This window comes from Zea mays, chromosome 1, assembly GCF_902167145.1.
Source record: "Zea mays cultivar B73 chromosome 1, Zm-B73-REFERENCE-NAM-5.0, whole genome shotgun sequence".
Lineage (NCBI taxonomy): Eukaryota > Viridiplantae > Streptophyta > Magnoliopsida > Poales > Poaceae > Zea > Zea mays.
Genome location: NC_050096.1, coordinates 9,509,998 through 9,530,552, shown reverse-complemented (window position 1 = coordinate 9,530,552; position 20,555 = coordinate 9,509,998). Strand labels below are relative to the sequence as shown.

At 45.9% G+C, this 20,555-nt stretch overlaps 1 protein-coding gene across 2 annotated transcripts in view; it reads right to left on the bottom strand.

Annotated features, from left to right (window-relative positions):
* The window catches only part of LOC100502300 (uncharacterized), an 82,463-nt gene that overhangs the window by 35,358 nt on the left and 26,550 nt on the right, over positions 1-20,555 (bottom strand). The window contains exons 9-18 of one of the 2 annotated variants that reach the window (NM_001363261.1): positions 15,278-15,342; positions 14,695-14,890; positions 14,411-14,562; positions 13,896-13,989; positions 13,375-13,575; positions 12,186-12,397; positions 11,813-11,960; positions 11,066-11,234; positions 10,771-10,847; positions 10,446-10,616 (exon numbers count right to left, since the gene is read on the bottom strand). In NM_001363261.1, coding sequence (NP_001350190.1) covers positions 10,446-10,616; positions 10,771-10,847; positions 11,066-11,234; positions 11,813-11,960; positions 12,186-12,397; positions 13,375-13,575; positions 13,896-13,989; positions 14,411-14,562; positions 14,695-14,890; positions 15,278-15,342 — 1,485 coding nt within the window. Of the gene's footprint in view, positions 1-10,445; positions 10,617-10,770; positions 10,848-11,065; positions 11,235-11,812; positions 11,961-12,185; positions 12,398-13,374; positions 13,576-13,895; positions 13,990-14,410; positions 14,563-14,694; positions 14,891-15,277; positions 15,343-16,905; positions 19,929-20,555 lie in introns of those variants that run through there. The other variant, XM_008649423.4, reaches the window with a different exon arrangement.

Below are 20,555 nucleotides of genomic sequence, written 5' to 3'. Positions count from 1 at the left end.
CCTTAGGTCCTGAGTTTGAATCCCAGTGGGAGCGAATTTCTGGCTGAGGTTAAAAAAAGCTCACTGACTGGTTCCCCTGGTCGTGTGCACACGAAATGGATTGATCTATGGGGGCAGATCCTCGTGTAGGGGCTGGGAGGGCTCAAAGCACGAGTAAAGATCTGGCCTATAGGGGGCGGACCCTCATGTTGCACAGTGGACCAGCTTTCGTGACCTTTCTTAATCGGGGCTCCGATTGAGCTTCTTATTAATATAATACCGTGGGGGCGGTCTTTCCCCTACCGACCGAGTTTTTTTACTTGCCTGCTTGCCTTTCTCATTAATTGAAGGGGAACATTTATATAGCTTAGATAGCAACCTTCTAGCTAACTAACCTTATCTAAGATCTAACAAACCAATTTTTATCCAGTTAAACACCATCTCAGACGACCAACCCTATCTAACAAACCAATACTTATCCATCTAAACTCAATCTCAGACTAACAACTGATGTTTATCCTGTTAAGGCCCATATGGCCCATATTAGTTGTGTCTATATATATTCTACCAAGTCCTAAGGACTAATCTCTCTCTCTCTAATCCAAGGTTAGTAACATGGTACCAAAGCAGGTTAGGGTTAGGGCCTAATCGCATTTTTTCCTAGTCGTCATTGTCGTTGGTTGCCTCCACATCGTCGTGCGCCCGTCCAGTGCTCGCACAAGTCCTATCTGCGCGCGCAGCTGTCGGTCATCTACGGCCATCCGCGACCGCCTCGATCTGTCGGCCACCGATCCGCTCAGCCACCGGATCTATGGGTCTTCTCTGTGCCGTCGTCGGACAAATGCACAGTCGTCAGGTCCGCCAACCGTCTGTGGTCGGGATCCGCCTAGCTGCCGGATCCACGGGTCTTCTGCGCAGTCGCTGGATCCGCCCAGCCGTCCCTGGTCGGGATCCACCCAGTCAACCGCTGGATCTACCCAGCCAAGCCCTTGTCAGGATCTGCACTATAATATTCGCCCAGCCTACGCCTGTCCTGAGATCGGCCAGCGCCGTCAGGACTCATCCGCACCTTCAGCCTACCTGGTTGGGATCTGCGTCTGGGATCTGCCTTCGCCCTGCCATCGTCACTTGTTCACTGCACCATGGTGTTGCAGTGTTGCTGCTTCTTTGGAACAGTGATTTGGGTTTCGGACATAGGATCGAGTCCTCTCTTCACTCTGTTGTGTGGTTTATATTTTGGCATGTCATCATGTCAGTCAATGCCATCGTGGTCAACATTATTCTAGACGGTCAGAACTATCCAGAGTGGGCTTTTGTGTTCATACTGCTCTACGTGGCCACGTTTTGCTTTTTCACTTAACTGAAGATCCTCCTGTTTTACGTGAGGATCATAGCAATGCTGCCGACGTTAAAACTTTGAAGATCAATGGTGGCAAGATGATAGCTGCCATGGTTAATAGCACTAAACCATCCATGATTATGAGTTTATCCAAGTTCACCACTGCTAAAGCTATTTGGTCTCATTTGAAGAGTCGTTTTGTTCAAGACAGCGGTGCTCTCGTACACACTCTTATGCAGCAAACACATGTTATTGGCAGAATGATATGACTATTGACGAGTACTATTCTGCTTTTGATCGTTTCATGAGTTCTTTGCTATCTATGGTGCTAGCCTGTGCAACTAATCCATGTCCGGCTCATCAGTTTCTTGAAAAGTTCTTTACATACATATTTGTTATGGGGGTTTGGGTTGAATATGATTCTCTTCATGCACAACTGCTCCACAGTTTTGATACTCTCACAATGACAGGAATTGTCTGATCTACTTGTTGAAGGGACTCGCCTCAAATCCATGTCTTCTGCTACTGGTTCTGACTCTCACAGTGTGTTGGCTGCTGCTCAGAAGTCCTATGTAGCAAGGAATTCTTCCTCGGTACCTTGTGAGCATTCCAAGAAGGGCACTCATCGGTATGAAAATTGCTTTGTTAAATTTCCAGAGAAGTTGGTTGATTTTTTTTCGAACACGCAAGAGAGTTGCGTATCATTGAATTAAGAAGAAGGGTCTAAGATTAGACCAAATACAAACACAACAGAAAAAAAAGAAATAAAGAAGAAAAAGAAGAATGAAAATAAACAAGGCCTACTGGACTCTCTGCTAGAGCCCTATATGACACCTGGAATGGGAGCTGTAATAAGGGCAAGATGCTTGGCCCCCGCAAAATTCCAAATAATAATTTCTTCTTCAGCTCTTCTAATAGCACCCTCCAGGCTAGGTGTAACTCTATCAAAAACACATCCATTTCTATGGTTCCAGAGAGTCCAAAGCCCAAGGGTAATCAAGGAATTGAGCCCTTTTTTAGCAATTCCCTGCAACTGCTCACTGCTTCTGCTCCACCATTCCATCGCTTTAGTTTCTCCCACCACAGGAGCAAAGGCAGATAAGTTGACCCGTCCCAACAGCTTAAACCAAAAACTCTTAGCAAAAACATACCCCACCAAAATGTGATCTATGGTTTCTTGCTCTTGGTCACACAGGACATATTTGTCAGGATGGCTAAGTCCTCTCTTCTGCAGACGATCTGCTGTCCAGCATCTTCCAAGATCAGCAAGCCATAAAAAGAATTTACATTTGGGAGGGGACCAGGTTTTCCAAATTAGATCCCAATACTTAGCCATGGTCGACCTGATGAAGAGGCCATTATACGCTGCTTTCGCTAAATAAATTCCATCATTAGCGAACCTGAAAATATGCTTATCCTCCCTGTCTGGATGAAGCTGGACATTTTGAAGTTCATCCCAGAGATCAAGTAGGTCGGCAAAGACACCTACTGTCAAGGCCCCTTTAATATCAGCTAACCATTTTCTGTCTGTCAAGGCCTCAAGCACAGTTCTGTTGTTCCTAATCCTTTTTGGCATCGCTGCAAGCAGTCGAGGAGCAATGTCTTCAATATTCTTTCCATGGACCCAACAATCTTGCCAAAATAAGGTTGAAGACCCATTCCCAATGTCAGTGAGCAGGGCAGTGTAGAAAAAGGCCTTTATTTTGTTGGATATTTGCATGGGCAATGAGGCCCAAGGCCTATCCGGATCTGTTTTGCGCAGCCACAGCCATCTCATTCTTAAGGCCCATCCTAGTTCTTTAAGACTAGAAATCCCAAGTCCACCAATTTCAAGAGGTCTACAGACTCTTCCCCAAGCCACTAAACAATGTCCTCCTCTGACCTCTTTCCTTCCACGCCAGAGAAATCCTTTTCTGATCTTGTCAATAGCTTTGAGCAAGCCTGTGGGTATGTCAACTGCCATGACTAGATATATAAGCATGCCGGCCATCACATACTGAACCTGCACTCTTCTGCCTGCCCTTGTCATGAGATCCGCTTTCCACCCAGAAAGTTGATCAGCCACTTTGTCAATAATGGGCTGCATCTGATTTTTGGACAACATTTTTAGAGACAAAGGCAGACCAAGGTATTTGCAGGGGAAAGACGAGAGTTCGCAAGGAAGCCAATCATTGAGGGTGACCAGCTCTTCCTGACCACATCGAATTGGATACACACTGCTTTTCTGAATATTAGTTTTTAATCCCGAAGCTTCTCCAAACAGATTCATAATACCTAGAACAGTATGGATTTCACTCTCCCTTGGGTGGAAAAAAAGAACCGCGTCATCAGCATAAAGCGAAATTCTGTGGTGTAGTGGTTTGGGGGAGAGAGGCTGAAGCTGCCCCTCCTCATCAGCTTTAGCCACAATACATCCAAGGATGTCCATTACTAAAATAAAAAACATAGGGGAGAGGGGATCCCCTTGCCGCAGTCCTCTCATGTGGTGGATGATGTTCCCCGGAACTCCATTGAGTAGAACCTGTGTGGAGGCAGTTGCTAAAAGGCCACACAAGATATCCCTCCAAATCCTTGGTTTCGTGCACGACGTGCAGCTCGTGGTCGTGGCACTGGTTCTGCACCTAGAGGTTTAGTTGCTATTGCTTCTACTTCACCTGCTACAACCTCTTCATCGTCTTGGGCTCTTGACTCAGAGGCCTCCTTGCATGTGACATATGATCAGTCGCAGTTAATCTCTTCTACACATGTCACAAAAGATGCCTCTGTTCAGACCGTTGATGGTACTTTATGCCATATAACCCATAAGGGTTCTCTTTGCACTCCACATTTTATTGTTCCTAATATTTTTTGTCCCTGAGTTGTCCATGAATCTTCTCTCAGTTGGACAAATTACAGATCACAACTGCTTTGTCGGATTTGATGACTCATCTTGTTTTGTACAGGATCGTCGCACAGGGGTTGTGATTGGGACTGGTCGTTGTTGTAGAACGCTAGAATTGCTCGTTATTGTTAGCGTGGTGTATAGGGAAATGGGCCCAGGTGGCTCGGCTGCAACCCTACAGGGTGCGGCGGCTGCCTCCCCCCCCCCCCCTCTATATTTGGTTAGTTGGCTGTGTTTGGCAAGGATCCCCTAGATTAGACCTTTCCTATTGATAGATTAGATCTTTCCTTTATTAGGGATATCCTTGCCTATATGTACTGAGCCTGGGGCTCCTCCAATTAATCAATCTACTATTCCCAGCCATACTATTCTTTCATGGTATCACGAGACCGGGATCTTCCCAACCCCTCTCACCCTTCTGCTGCCCCTACGCGCTGAAACCGCGCCGCAGTATGGTCGGGACCCCTGCCCCCTCCGTCGACGACCCTGCTGAGCAGGCTCGCCGCGACTCTGACGCCTTGAAGCAGCAGCTCGCCGAGACTCGTCGCGCCGCCCTCGCTGAAGCCGAGGCGGCCGAGCAGGAGGCCGCTGCTGCATCCACGGCACGCGACGCAGTCGTCGAGCGCGTCCGCGCCGCACTGGCCAAGGCGGCCAAAGCCCGGGCCAACGCCGCTGCTGCGGCTGATCCCGCCGACCCGGCCGGCGACGACCACGAGGAAGACACTGACATCTCCCGCGCCATGATCCTCCACGAGGCTGCCGCCGTTCTCAACCTCCATGCCCAGGCTGTCTCCGTGCAGAACGCCCGCAGTCTGGTGCCCCTCGTCCTCGACACCTCCGGCAACTACCCACGATGGCGCGAACAGTTCCTCCTCGTCGTCACGGAGTATTCGTTGCAGGACCACGTCCGCAGCTCCGCCACCTCGGCACTTCCTGATTGGGCTCGGATGAACGTCGTCGTCAAATCTTGGTTGTACAGCACGATCACTGCCGACCTTGCTGACGCTGTGATCGACCACCGCGCCACCGCCTACGAAGCCTGGATCACCATCGAGGACCACTTCATCGGCAATCAGGAGACCCGTGCTCTCCATCTCGACGCCAAGTTTCGCACGTTTGCCCAAGGTGACCTTTCCGTCAATGACTATTGCAAACACTTCAAGAAAATGGCCGCCGACCTCGCTGACCTCGGCGAACACGTGACTGACCGCACTCTAGTCCTCAACGTGATTCGCGGGCTCAACGAGCGGTATAGGGACATCGGGGTCCACCTCCACCGTGGTCGCCCCTTCCCTTCCTTCGCCGCTGTCCGCAATGAACTCCTTCTTGAGGACATCAACATGGTGCAGACCCCCTCTGCTCCTCCGACTCCCTCGTCGCCACTGGCTCTCACTCGCCTCGCCAGTCTGCGCCGACCAGCAGCGGTACTTCTCGTCCGGCCACCCCCAAGCAGAAGAAGAGGACGTCGAACCACCGCACCTCCTCAAGGTGGCACTGCTGCGCCTGGCAGCGGCGCTCCCTTCTCCGACTCCTCTATGCCTGGCACGACTGCTGGCCCTGGCGGCGGCTGGTCGTCGCTCTTCAACCCATGGACCGGCTCCATCCAAATGTGGCCTGGTCCTCGTGCGCCTCCTCTGGCCCAGCTTCCCCAGGGGCGTGTCGGCCCACAACAGCAGCATGCCCAACAACAGGCGCTTCTGGCCCAGCAGCTCTACTCCCACCAGCAGATGCCCCCACTCCAACAGCATGCCTTCCAGACGACGTCGTACCAACAGCAGCAGCAGCCGGCGCAGTACCAGCCCATGGTGGGATCTCCGCTCTGGGACTAGAATTCTCTGGCCTCCACTTTCAGCACCGTCACCCTCACTCCGCCGGCGAACAACGACTGGTACCTTGATACAGGTGCCTCTTCCCACATGACCTCACATGAATACATGATGGTACCCTCTCTTACTCCTCAGTCCCTCGGTATCCCTCTCCCACCTCTATTGTTGTCGGTAATGGTTCACTCCTGCCTGTCACCGCCACCGGCTCAACACACCTTGGCTCCCTTACCCTAAATAATGTTCTTGTTTCGCCTCAGCTTGTCAAGAATCTTATTTCTGTTCGCCAATTCACTATTGATAACATGTTCTATGGAGGTTGACCCGTATGGTTGTTCTGTGAAGGATCTTCTCTCGCGGAGCGTGATCATCAGGTGCAATAGCTCCGGGCCGCTCTACCCGCTGAAGCTGCCCGTGGCTCACTCCCTTGTTGCCAGCTCCACATTTGCCTCCCTGTGGCATCGTCGCCTCGGCCACCCTGGTCGCGAGGCCCTCTCCAAACTCACTTCGACTATCCCTGGTTGTAATAAAAGCTTGGAGTCTTTGTGCCATGCGTGTCAGCTAGGACGACATGTTCGTCTTCCTTTTAATCCTTCAGTGTCTCGAGCGTCAAACAACTTTGATCTTATTCATTGTGACTTATGGACCTCTCCTATTGTTAGTGTCTCTGGTTACAAATATTACTTAGTTGTTCTTGATGACTGCTCACATCACCTATGGATGTTTCCCTTACGGCTTAAATCTGACACGTTTTCCACCCTGTCTAACTTTTTCGCCTATGTGTCTACCTAGTTCAGCGCACGCATCAAGGTCGTCCAGAGTGATAACGGTCGGGAGTTCGACAACTCCAGCATGCGCACCTTCTTCCTCACACATGGCATTCTCTTTCGCATGTCATGTCCCTACACGTCCCCGCAGAACGGTCGCACCGAGCGGATTATTCGTACCACTAACGATATTATTCGCTCTCTTCTATTTCAGGCAAGCATGCCTCCTTCGTATTGGCCTGAAGCGTTGCACACTGCAACTCTCCTCCTCAACATCTTGCTAACCAAGACACTGAATTTTTTGACTCCGCACTTTGCTCTATTCGGCAGTGCCCCGTCGTACGATAATCTGTGTGTCTTTGGTTGTAAGTGTTACCCCAATCTGTCGACCACCGCTCCCCACAAACTTGCCCCGCGCTCTGCCCTCTGCATCTTCCTTGGTTATTCTGCTCACCACAAGGGATACCGATGTCTTGATCCTACCTCCAATAGAATCATCATCTCTCGTCATGTTCTTTTTGACGTGAACGCTTTTCCCTTTGCTGAGCATACCTCTCCTCCCACTGCTGCGGACTTCAACCTCCTAGATGAATTCCCTAACCCGGCACCTCTTCCCATAGGGCTGCCAACTATGTCTCTTGCAGGTCCTCCGGGAGCCACCATTGTTGCTGCACACCCCCATGCCGACGTGCAGCCACGTCCCGCACCGCCAGTACCACCAGGATTTCCCGCACTCCCACGTGCGGGTGGTTCACCGTCCTCGCCAACCGGCACTCCGTCCTCCGCGCCACGCGCGGCACCGATGGCTTCTCCCGCACTCCCACATGCGGGTACTGTGCCACGCGTGGCACCGGCTTCTCCACCTGGCTTCCCGACACCGCCATGCGCGGCTCCTGCCTAGCGTGTCTACTCCAGGCGCCCAAAGCCGGTTGTGGTCCCTCCGGCGGCACCAGTCGCCACCACGGCGCCGGCCTCGGTGCCCCGGGGTGCCGTTGTTGTTCCCCCGACAGTGAATCAGCACAGCATGACAACTCGGGCCAAGGACGGTTTTCGCATACCGTCCTTATACCACGCTGCGCCAATGTCCCCGATTCCGAAGACTTTCCGTGGCGCCCTTGCCGATCCCAATTAGCGGGCTGCTATGGAGGAAGAACATGTTGCCCTTCTCCAGAACCAGACTTGGGAGTTGGTTCCTCGCCCGCGACATGCCAACATTGTCACGGGCAATGGATTTTCAAACACAAGTTCCACGCAGACGGTTCTCTGGAACGCTACAAGGCGCGTTGGGTCCTTCGCGGTTTCACACAGCGTTCGGTCATCGACTTTGCCGAAACCTTCAGTCCGGTCGTCAAGCCCGCCACGGTTCGCACAGTGCTCTCTCTGGCTCTCTCTCGCCAGTGGCCAGTTCACCAGCTCGATGTCAAGAATGCCTTCATGGCACCTTGACGGAGACCGTTTTTGCTGCTCAGCCCTCCGGATTCGAGGACTCCGCCAGGCCCGACTTTGTCTGTTGTCTGAACAAGTCGCTATACGGTCTCAAGCAGGCTCCTCGTGCTTGGTACAGCCGCTTCGCCACCCATCTGGTCTCTCTTGGTTTTGTGGAAGCCAAGTCAGACACTTCGTTGTTTGTCTACCGCCATGGGACTGACACAGCCTACCTGCTCCTTTACGTTGATGACATCGTCCTCACCGCCTCCTCGACACATCTCCTACGACAGGTCATCTTAGCTCTCCAGCAGGAGTTTGCCATGAAGGATTTGGGCGAACTCCATCACTTCCTCGGGATGCAGGTTCAGCGTAGTGCCGACGGTATGGTACTCTCTCAGCGCCAGTACATGGTTGACATCTTGGATCGTGCTGGCATGGCCGAGTGCAAACCTTGCACAACTCCCGTGGATACCAGTCCCAAGGTCTCTGCCACCTCGGGCGCTCCAGTTCCTGACCCGTCTGACTACAGGAGTCTCGCCGGCGCCTTGCAGTATCTGACCTTCACACGGCCCGACATTGCCTACGTCGTACAGCAGGTTTGCCTTCACATGCATGACCCTCGAGAGCCCCACCTGGCTGCTCTCAAGCGCATCCTTCGCTACATTAGGGGTACTCTACACATGGGTCTTCATCTTCGACCGTCTACCCAAGATGACTTGGTGGTTTATTCTGATGCTGACTGGGCTGGCTGTCCCGATACACGCAAGTCCACCTCGGGCTATGTTGTGTTTCTTGGTGACAACCTGGTCTCCTGGTCCTCCAAGCGTCAGAACACCGTGTCCCGTTCCAGCACGGAGGCCGAGTACCACGCCGTCGCCAATGGCGTTGCTGAGGCTTCTTGGCTCCGACAGCTTCATGAGCTCCACATTCCGCTCCGCTGTGCTACCCTTGTCTACTACGACAACGTCAGCACGTGTACATGTCATCCAACCCGGTTCAGCATCAACGGACGAAGCATATCGAGATCGATCTTCACTTCGTTCGTGAGAAGGTAGCCATGGGTGTCGTGCGGGTTCTTCACGTTCCTACGACATCCCAGTTCGCCGACGTCTTCACAAAGGGGCTGCCTTCTACAGTGTTCTCTGAGTTTCGGTCCAGCCTGAATGTCCGTGGCTAACCACCGGCGATCAGACTGCGGGGGCGTGTTAGCGTGGTGTATAGGGAAATGGGCCCAGGTGGCTCGGCTGCAACCCTACAGGGTGCGGCGGCTGCCTCCCCCCCCCCCCCTCCCCCTCTGTATTTGGTTAGTTGGCTGTGTTTGGCAAGGATCCCCTAGATTAGACCTTTCCTATTGATAGATTAGATCTTTCCTTTATTAGGGATATCCTTGCCTATATGTATTGAGCCTTGGGCTCCTCCAATTAATCAATCTACTATTCCCAGCCATACTATTCTTTCAGTTATGACCATCTTAGAGTTTTTGGATGTACATGCTACGTCTTGTTAGCCTCTCATGAACGAACTAAATTAACTGCTCAATCTGTTGAGTGTGTTTCTCTTGGATACAGTTCAGCACAAACTAGCTGATTTTATTATTAGTGTTGTTGGGCTGCTGATCATAACACTTATATGTTGTATACTTGCTGCTTGACAAATGGAAGTCAATGTGGTCGCCTAGGCGTCAAGGCGCCGGACCGGCGACTCGCCTCACCGTGACGTCGTGATAACCATGGCTATGAGGTCATGGTGCTCAGTTAATTCGTAAGCTTGTAATCTTATTTACCTTTGTGTTCATCAATTGATGAGTAACAAGAGAACACAGGGTACTACGCACATTGTGGCCCGAATCTCTAAACTGTCCGCGTGTTGGTTCCCGGTTGTGTCCAGATTCAACATACCGCTTGCACCCCCACTCTCTCCAATAATTATTTTCTTTTTGGTACTTTATGTACCTAGGTGTCTGCCCACGACGACAAATGTTATTAGTTTATTAGATAAATTTTGGTCAAACTTGAGAAGGTTTGACTCTCCAATAAAGTTGGAATGAGTTGTAATTTGGGATGGAGAGAGTACAGAGTAGGTTAATATCATTTAATTTGATTGAATATATTCAGCAAGAAAGCTACAACAACGAAGAACACAGTCAAGAGGGAGAACATGTTTGGCACCTACCAAAATATGGAAGTGCATGAATGAATAGTCAAGGGTGACAAGGGTAACCTGCCTACCTCAGCTTCAATTTCATCATAAAGAAATCTCTGCTTGAGAGAAGTTAGTGCATGTTGAGCAGAGTCATTGTACAGGTCAAATGGAATCAAAATGCTTTCGAGAAGACCAGCATCTTCTGATTCAATGACATGGCCCACCAGCATCCACGGGAGCGAGCATTCAATTGGAAACTGTCACCAAGGCATAAATTAGTATTAGCCTGCACTATTACTCTGTTAGTATTTACAACAAGCTGCTTAAAAAATTCTACATCCGAATTCTCACTACTAGTTCCTCCCATCTACAATTTCATTATACTCAATAGAGGAAAACAAAAATGCTCACCTGAATGACACGAGAAGATTCAAGGTAAAATTCTCTGAACCAAAGAAATCCAAGATCAGTTAGAGTACCAATAGTCGCTGCATATATACCAAAAAAGGGTAGCAGTTAATTGTAGTCTCCAAAGCAACAGGATAAACAAACAGTAAATATGAATTTCTGAAATTCAGAGTAGTGAAATGAAGGATAGTTGAATATATCCCCTGAATTTAAATATGAAACATATGAAATGTTACCACAGAACTCTTAAGTGCATGCGAATTGCTACCTTTAAGACTGACTCAGATCAAGTACGCACCTGTATAATCCAAAATATGCAAGAAAAAACTAAGCTTGTAGAAAAATGTCTCTAGTTGTTTAAGATCTTCCACAGGTATGCCAGAGCCACTATTCCCAAATAGTCCTCCAACTTTTCTCAGATTACCACCAGATACAAGTTCACATATAAGAAATTGCAAACAATGAATCTGTAAAAATATTGGTAAAAGTACAACAATAATAGTTACGTCAGCAGTGCAGTAAACAAAAGACATTCTAAGTAGAATACAACAAATGTTCCAGCATAAATAAATAAATAAAGTGACAACTTAACAGTTTGTTAAGACCAGTTAATTGTTAAAATGAGATACTTTCTGACACATACACACACAAAAACGCCCTGCCAAAAATACAAATGTTCCAAAGAATAAAAGTTGTAGACAAACCCTTTTATTTACTTTTCAAGAGAGTGCAATAATGATGTTCATTATTGAATTCAACAGTGAAGATAGTTTTCCAAAACTGAAGTCAATAATCAGAAAAGATGAGTCAAGTCTAGATGATTTCCTTGTGTACTTTTCCCATTTTATACTACTGATATCAACAAAGTAACAATGCAGTTTGTCCTAAAAGCTAAAACATTGTCACCTAGCCTTCTACAGTCTTGAAGATGATTGTATGAGCACCAGAGGGAAATGTTCGAACGCAAACTGTCAGGCAATGCAGGGGCTAAGAACTTAAATTGATAGATCATTGCATACTCAAAATTCAAAAACATGAATGAAACCTGTGCAGCTGTTGGTGCAACTGGTCTTGGGTAAAATGTGTTTTGTCTCATTTCCTCAGTTTCTTGGTGTAGCGAGTGCTGCTCTGGGTCTGCTTTACTAGTGCTGGCCATCCAATCTGCTGAGAGGGTCCGCATATCAGAGAGAATCCTGAAAGAATGCAAAGGAAAATGAGCAAAACTTTTTAGTTTTCCAAATCCATTCCCAAAATAGGAGTACATTGTCACACAAGAACCAGTTCAACGATTACCATTCACAAAATCAATAAAACAGAGAATCAGAAATGTCTGAACCCATTGGAACTTTGGATAGCACATATACAATGTCCACTGTGAAGTAAATAACAGGATGGTTGCAAGAGACAGAATTATTTACCGGGAAAGGTCCTTCTTCTTTCTAAATGTTGTACGAAGCATAGTATCAAGTTTATCCTGTACAAAATCTTGGACCTCCATGTGTATCGTTTCCCACAAAGCTTCAGACACTAAAGTATCACAATGCTGCATCATCAATCCAATACTCTTTATGTAACCAATTAATTCAAGCAGAGCCCTTCGTTCTTCAGCAGTATAGTTATAGCGTACTACCTGCAATGCAAATAAGCAATAAACATCGAGTCATGAACACAAAAAAAGGTGAAAATGTATAGTCATTATGAGTTTTGAAGTTATAAAGGAATGATTTATCACAAGACCAAAAACAAATCAAGGAAAACAAAAGAGAATTTCACAATGCTAACGGATTACTAACATAACTTTTCCAATTTCCACCATGATGCATGCTTAAATAACAAAGCTTACATTGTAATAAAGAGAACTATAAGCAGCAGAGTGACAGAACATCTAAAATGTTATGAGGCGGCATTTACTGAAGATAAAATCATTCATATACATATAGGGGTGACAATGGGCTCTAAATTTTACACTATAAGATTTAAGGATCGGATTGGATTAGGATCAGCTCTATTTCTATTCATTTTTGAACTAAAATTTATTTACGGTCCTACCATTTTGTGAAGAAGCATTTGGATCGCGATCCATTACCACCCCTATGTACATAACCCCCAAGGTTCATAAAATATTGAAATTTGCCGAGGCCTCAAGACTCAAGAGGCACATATTCAGATAAAAGAACTAAGAGATTGAAAGATAACAAATAAAAGAGAAGGAATTCTTTCTCAATACCAGTGGAATGTTACCCATTCATAGACCTAACTTAAAAGATTTACATAAAATACATGTAATATATTTACAGCGAAACAAACCTGATAGATTAGGAAACTAAACACTAAGAATCTAATTACCAATTAGCACCGCCTGGTCGGTCCAAAATGAACAGTAGGGTGCCATAATCTAATTCACAGCAGCATTGACTACAAGGAAACCGAATGGTTATACTGCTATAGTACAGTAGTACACCGTTATTTTCTTTACAAAAGATCTCCACTTAAACAAGCAGCAACAAAAGGAAATGGAATGATGTAACTAATAAAAGCCTCCAATAGTCAAGAAGGAATCAGAAGTTGTAGAAAAGTGAGAACTGCTTTAAGTGAAGCAGATAAGACCTTTTCATAGTCAAAACATGTCATGGAGTTTTGTTGAGAATCTGAAATAGGGCGAGAGAATTTCCATGCACATTGTTCCCAAATCCTGCCAGTCCAACGACTAAGAAGCTGGAAGCCTTCAACAACAATATCATACATGTTCCCTTTGATATCGCGGGACCAGTCATTATACACACCATCTGATGACTTCAACCTTATCATCTGAAAGAACAAATCAATATCAATGGATGAAAGAGCACACCAAAGACAAAGAAGTGTTACTATCTCAGTGTCAAATGAAATACTTTTTTGAGTTCTTTTCCTTTTGATGACTCAAGGAATATGGTATATTGCAAATATATGTTTCATCAAACCAAAGGTAGAGACTTCAGTTGGGAGCAATGGTGGAAACAATGTTCAGTCAGCGATTATCATCCATAAGGACCGATAGTGATGGTTCATGACATGCAATATCATTTTTGCAGTTATTTTGGAAAAAATATTAATATACTGATGCAATGAAAAAAAATTGTAAGTTTTACCTGATCCATAGCAGAGGCAAAACGTATAGAGAAGTCGTCATGATCAGCTCTGATAGTTCCCATGTGATTCAAAATCAAGTAATGCCTCTGATAAGTGGTTTAGTTAAGGAATTTCAAGCATACTATGACCTACTATTAATCTGTATAGCCTAGAGATGTGTATGTACTTTAGTTGTACTCCAAATTGTATCTTGACTATATGAAAGTCACCCCTCCCTTAATGGGGTGTGAGATGTTCCCTAATTCTCTACATGGTATCAGACGCCCAGGTTGAAAGTCACCCCTCCATTAACGGGTATGAGTTCCCTAATTCTCTATGACTCTCACCTACCATATGCAAATTTAGTTCATTCTGGCCGCGCTGTCTGCTCTAACGAAATTGCATTTGCCTTTATGTGGAGTAAATCATGGGGATCTGTTTTTGGTACATAATAGGGATTCTGTCCAGGTAAGAAACCAACGTTTGTTTGAACCCATTTGTGAAAATTATTTAGAAAACTCAGCAGAAAGGATATTCTTGTAGCTCACGACCCTGAATTTCATGAGGCGCTTGAAGAGCAAGGAGACGAGTTTGACTGGAAAAATTTTGAAAATATGATGACAATTCCTTCAAAATTGCAGCAGGAGAAAGATGCAGATCTGGAAATGCCGGGATCACTGGATCATTCTGTAAAATAAATAGGTAAGAGCAACAAGAAGTTTAAAAATATGAAGTAGCATAATCAGGTAAACATCAACTCCTCCAAAAATTCTAATTATAAGTAAACTTAAGTGGATATTTACAAGGAGATGACCAGACCTTAAAAACATTGAGAAGACGATTTATCTTCACCCTTTTATAAAGTGACTCACTCTCCTTCTCTGATGAGGTTGCTAGGACAACCAAAACTGGGAGGACACGAAGTAGGGTATGGCGCTCAGGAAAAAGAAGAGCAAAGTCCAATTCCAATGACTCCACACAAAATACTATAAGAACCTGTAGAATATCCTCAACGCTGTTGTTTTAAGATAAGGACATCAACAAGAGATTGACAAATAAAATGAAGCAACCACAGCTGTGAAAATTAATCTGTTTTAGCATAACAGGTGCATAGCAGCAAGCCGATTTTATAGCCATCTGAAACCTTACATGAACTAACAATCAGCTACTTAGAAAACTCAGGTAAAAGCACACAATCTACGATACTGGTGTGCAGATTCATATTATGAACAGCAAGAGAACTTACAAGAAACAGGATTTTTGTTGTAAATGTATCAAAACTTATCAATTTTGGAAGTGCATATTTTTCCTATAACTAGCAACAGAATCATCTGAAAGAGCTCATATAGAATGCTTATAAAAAGCAAACAATTGTGATGTTCAAACACAGAAAGTGGGATACGTATTTGTCCGAAACATCTCAGCATGCAAATTTAACAAGATGGCCCATCTGGTGCTCAGAAAAATCTGCAAATACAAGCGAGAAATCAAATTAAAATGCATATATATTAGCTATCATGATAATACTTTCATGTGTCAAACAATTCAGTGAGGAAGTTATTTAGTCCACTTCCATCCCTTTGAAAATCGGAATTTTTTGGATGTGTCCTTATTTTAAACTATTTTACATAAGTGTTTATTCTACTCAAGAATCAAGATACTTCACAAGCATGCAATCCATTAGGTGCTGGTAAACAATAGCATCAACTACACTGTCAAGACAAAAAAAAATGTAACTGATGTAATTGATGTCTGTAGATCAAGTTCTTATAAATTCTACCATTTTTTATTTTAAACAGGGAGTAATTGATGTGCTTAACACAATGGAACCCAACTCTGAAGAACTAAAATGGCAAGGAGAATAGTGCAGATTCTTTTGTCCTGTTATCATAATTAGCATGGTAGTGTGGACGCTAGAGGGGGAGGGGGGAAGCTATGGCGTACAGCCAGGGCTTCTGCCCTGTGTCAGTGTTCTTGCACTTTGGCCATATCCTTTGTTCAAGTGTGGTGTGGTGCACATTAGAGATTGGATATATCTTTTACATCTGTAATTGCCTTGTACTCCAAGCCATATTGGTCCTATATATATGGTCACCCCGCATCTAAGCGTGTGGTGTTTCCCATCTATCTTTCTGCATGGTATCACGAGTCTATGTTTTCATCTTGTTGCCCTAGCCAGCTAGCCCACCAGCTGCCGACCCCGCCCTCTGGCGCCACCTCCCTCCCTCAGGCGCCTCCTCCTCTGTGCCCCTCCCCCCAACACACACACATGTCGTCACCCCTCTCCAACTCTGATCACTGAACTGCTCAACTACATCATGTCGTCCATCACCTCGGCAACCAGTCCGTTGTAGACCAGCAGCAACCTTCATGCTCTCCAGCCCTATACCACTATATGTGTCAAATCTCATGTTCCTATCGTCCTAGAACTGTAGAACCCTAACTACACTCGCTAGTCCAACTTTTTCACAGCCATGGGGCAAATCGATGGCACCAAGGCTGCCTAGCCTACAGATCCATTTTGGCTGCAGGCGGACTGCTGCATCTGCAGCTGGCTCTACGGATCCGTCTCCAACAAGGTCATTGATCGTGCCACAGCCGACAATCAGACTGCGCGCCAACTTTGGTTGGCCATCTACAACCTCTCCACTATCAACAAAGCTCAACGAGCGATCTTCCTAAGTCATGAGTTTCACTCCATGGCCTAGGGCAATTTGTCCATCAACAAGTATTGCAAACAGATTGTCCATCATCCACGCCCTCCACGATGTCGTCGTCGTCATCGTCGATCCCCGGCTTGTCCTGAACCTCCTATGCGGCCTCAACTCCTGCTACACCAACACCGACGACGACATCAACAACAACAACAAAGTCTTTTAGTCCCAAGCAAGTTGGGGTAGGCTAGAGTTAAAATCCAACAAAACCCACAAGTCATGGTTCGAGCATGGATAGTTGTTTTCCATGCACTCCCATTCAAGGCTAAATCTTTGGATATACTTCATCCTTTCAAGTCTCCTTTTATTGTTGTGACTAACCTTGGATTAGGCAAGATAATCACCCCCACGGGTACTGTAGCATATATATAGGCATATAGGCAATATGGGCCTTATGGGCCTTAACACCCCCTGTCAAACTCAAGGCGGAAGTGGAGGATTTGAAGCATTGAGTTTGATTAGATGAAACTGATGTTGTGCCCTAGTTTGTGCTTTTGTGAAGAAATCCGCAAGCTGTAATTCTGAGGGCACATATTGAAGATCAATGGTCTTCTGATGACAATGAGATCTAGTGAATGAGACATCAACACCAATGTGTTTTGTGAGTTCACGCTTCACTGGATCATGACAAATTTGTATAGCTCCAGTGTTGTCACAGCGAAGAAGTGTAGGCGAGTCACAAGAAACGCCTAGATCAGCCAAGAGCCAACGAATCCAGATAATCTCAGCAGTAGTAGTAGCCAGGGCTCGAAGTTCTGCTTCAGTACTAGATCTAGATACAGCAGCTTGCTTCTTGGATTTCCAAGCAATAGGGGATGATCCAAGAAGAATACAGTAACCAGTGATGGAGCGACGATCTGTAGGATCACTGGCCCAGGTAGCATCAGAGTAAGCGTGAAGCTGAAGTGGGGAATTTGAGTCATAAAATAAACATTGTGTTTTTGTCCCCCGTAAATATCTAAGCACACGAAGTAAGTGCCCATAATGAACTGATGTAGGAGCAGAGACAAACTGACTCAAGATCTGAACCGCATGAGCAATATCTGGCCTGGTGACAGTAAGATAAACTAAGCTGCCAACAAGATGTCTGTATCGAGATGGATCCTCCAAAGGTGTCCCATCAGTCGGACGAAGAGATAAGTGTAGATCCATAGGCGTGGCAACAGTGCGAGTATCACTAAGACCAGAACGATCAAGAAGATCTTGTATGTACTTGGCCTGAGAAAGATAAATACCATTTTGAGTCTGCAAAACCTCAATGCCCAAGAAATAACTGAGTGCCCCCAAGTCAGACATTTGAAATTCCTTACTCAGAGACGCCTTCACATGAGCAATATGGTCTGGATCATCGCCTGTAATCAACATGTCATCAACATATAGTAATAACAACGTGCGTCCTCGTGAAGAAACATGAATGAACAATGCAGGATCATGATCACTAGAATAGAAACCACAAGCCTTGATGACAGAAACAAATCTCTCAAACCAAGCACGAGGAGCTTGTTTGAGACCATACAAGGCTCGACGGAGACGACATACATGCCCTGATGGAACCTCTATCCCAGGAGGTGGATGCATATAGACTTCCTCATGTAAATCACCATGAAGAAAAGCATTTTTGACATCCATCTGAGAGATAGTCCAAGAAGATGAGGCTGCAACAGCAAGTAAAGCTCGGACAGTAGTCAGATGGGCCACAGGTGCAAAAGTCTCATCATAGTCAATACCCTGTGTCTGTTGAAAACCTCTGGCCACAAGACGAGCTTTATATCGCTCAATAGACCCATCAGATTTGGTTTTAACCTTGAATACCCATTTGCACGTGATAGGTACAACACCAGCAGGTAACGGAACAACATCCCATGTACATGTGCGATGAAGGGCATTTAATTCATCAGTCATAGCAAGCTGCCACTCAGGTATACCAGACGCCTCTTTATAAGATGATGGTTCAGCAATGACTGCACCAGCACGGGAAAACCCATAACGTTCTGGAGCTGCAATAGTGCCACGGTCACGAAGATGATACCCCTGATTAAAAACAACATGAGAGTCATCATTGTTAGTACAAGTATCAGCAACAGGATCATCATCAGGACTGGCCGTGGGAGTAGAGCGAGGACGACGAATGTAAGTCTGAGTGACAGGTGGTTTGGAAGAGTAAGACGGAGATGTTGTGGAAGTGGAAGGTGGTGTGATGGGAATAAGGACATCTGGAGTAGAAACAGTAGGTGGTGATACTGATGAAGTTTCAGAAATGGGAGGAAGGCTCATGAAGGAGGTAGACTCTGTGGAATAAAAAGAAGAATGAGTGGAAGAGTTGTAAAAGAAGGGACGATTTTCATTGAAGCTCACATCTCGAGAAATACGCATGCGACGAGAAGATGAATCATAACATCGATAGCCTTTATGTTCAGGGCTATATCCAAGAAAAACACACTCAACAGATTGAGCAGTCAATTTAGTACGTTCACGAGGTGATAATAGTACATAACACGTACATCCAAAAACTCGAAGGTGGTCATATCGTGGAGGAGTTCCGAAAAGAACTTCACCAGGTGTTTTGCCAGAGAGTTTGGATGACGGTTGTCTATTGATGAGGTAAACCGCAGTAGAAACTGCTTCACCCCAAAAATGTGACGGGACAAAAGAAGATATCAACAAAGTGCGAGCAGTTTCTATAATGTGACGATGTTTGCGTTCAGCCACACCGTTCTGTGCATGAGCACCAGGGCAAGAAAGCTGAGCAAGAGTACCCTCTGAAGTCAAAAACTGGCGGAAATTATCAGATAAATATTCACCACCAGAATCAGAACGAAAGGTTTTAATGTGAGTGGAAAATTGAGTGTGAATCATACGAGCAAAGGTTTTATAAATAGAAATCAGCTCAGAGCGGCGTTTCATGAAATAAATCCAAGTGTAGCGAGAATGATCATCAATAAAAATAACATAGTATTTATATCCACCTTTTGACACAAAAGGTGCAGGACCCCAAATATCAGAGTGAACCAAATCAAAGGGTTGAACAGAATGAGAATGACTAGTAAAATATGGAAGTTGTATTTGTTTTCCAAGATGACAACCCTTACAATGAAAATCAGACTCAACCGAAGTATGACCTAAGCAACCTGACTTTATTAGAGTAGACAATCTAGATCCACACAAATGACCTAGACGATGATGCCACTGGGCAAAAGACGCAACAGAAGCAAGGGTAGCTGAAAGCACATGCGCTGGAGATGTAGCCAAGGAAGGAAGCCGCAAAGAGTCCAAGATGTAGAGGCGAGGAGCAGCTCTACGGCGACGGCCAGTCCCAATCACTTCCCCTGTACGAAGGTCCTGTACAAAACAAGATGAGTCATCAAATCCGACAAAGCAATTATGATCCGTAATTTGGCCTACTGAAAGAAGGTCCATAGATAGCTCAGGAACAAAGAAAATATTAGGTACTGTAAAGTGTGGATCTGAAAGATAACCCTTATGAGTAATGTGGCATACAGTACCATCAGCTGTCTGCACTGAAGCACCATCTGTGACAGGTGTAGTAGAAGCCAACTTTGACTGATCAGATGTGACATGAAAGGAAGCTCCTGAATCAAGTACCCAGGCCGACTCTGAAGTACAAGCGGACGAAGTGGCAGCAACAGCAACTGAGCCTCTATTAGATGGTCCTGGACCACGACCACGAGCAGCACGTCGTGCACGGAAATCAGTCAACTTCTCAGGAAACTTGACAAAGCAAAGCTCAGATCGATGATTGGTCTTGCCACAATGATCACAAGGCTTAAAAATATTCTTAGGTTTCTGGGCAGCAGCCAACACACTGTGAGGATTACCACCATTAGAGGAAAGAGAGTTAAGACGAGTCTCTTCAGCAAGTAAATCAGACAGCGCCTTAGCCATTGTGAGAGTGTCAGAACCCTGAAGTAAACGAGCACGAAGAGAATCAAACTCGGCCCGAACACC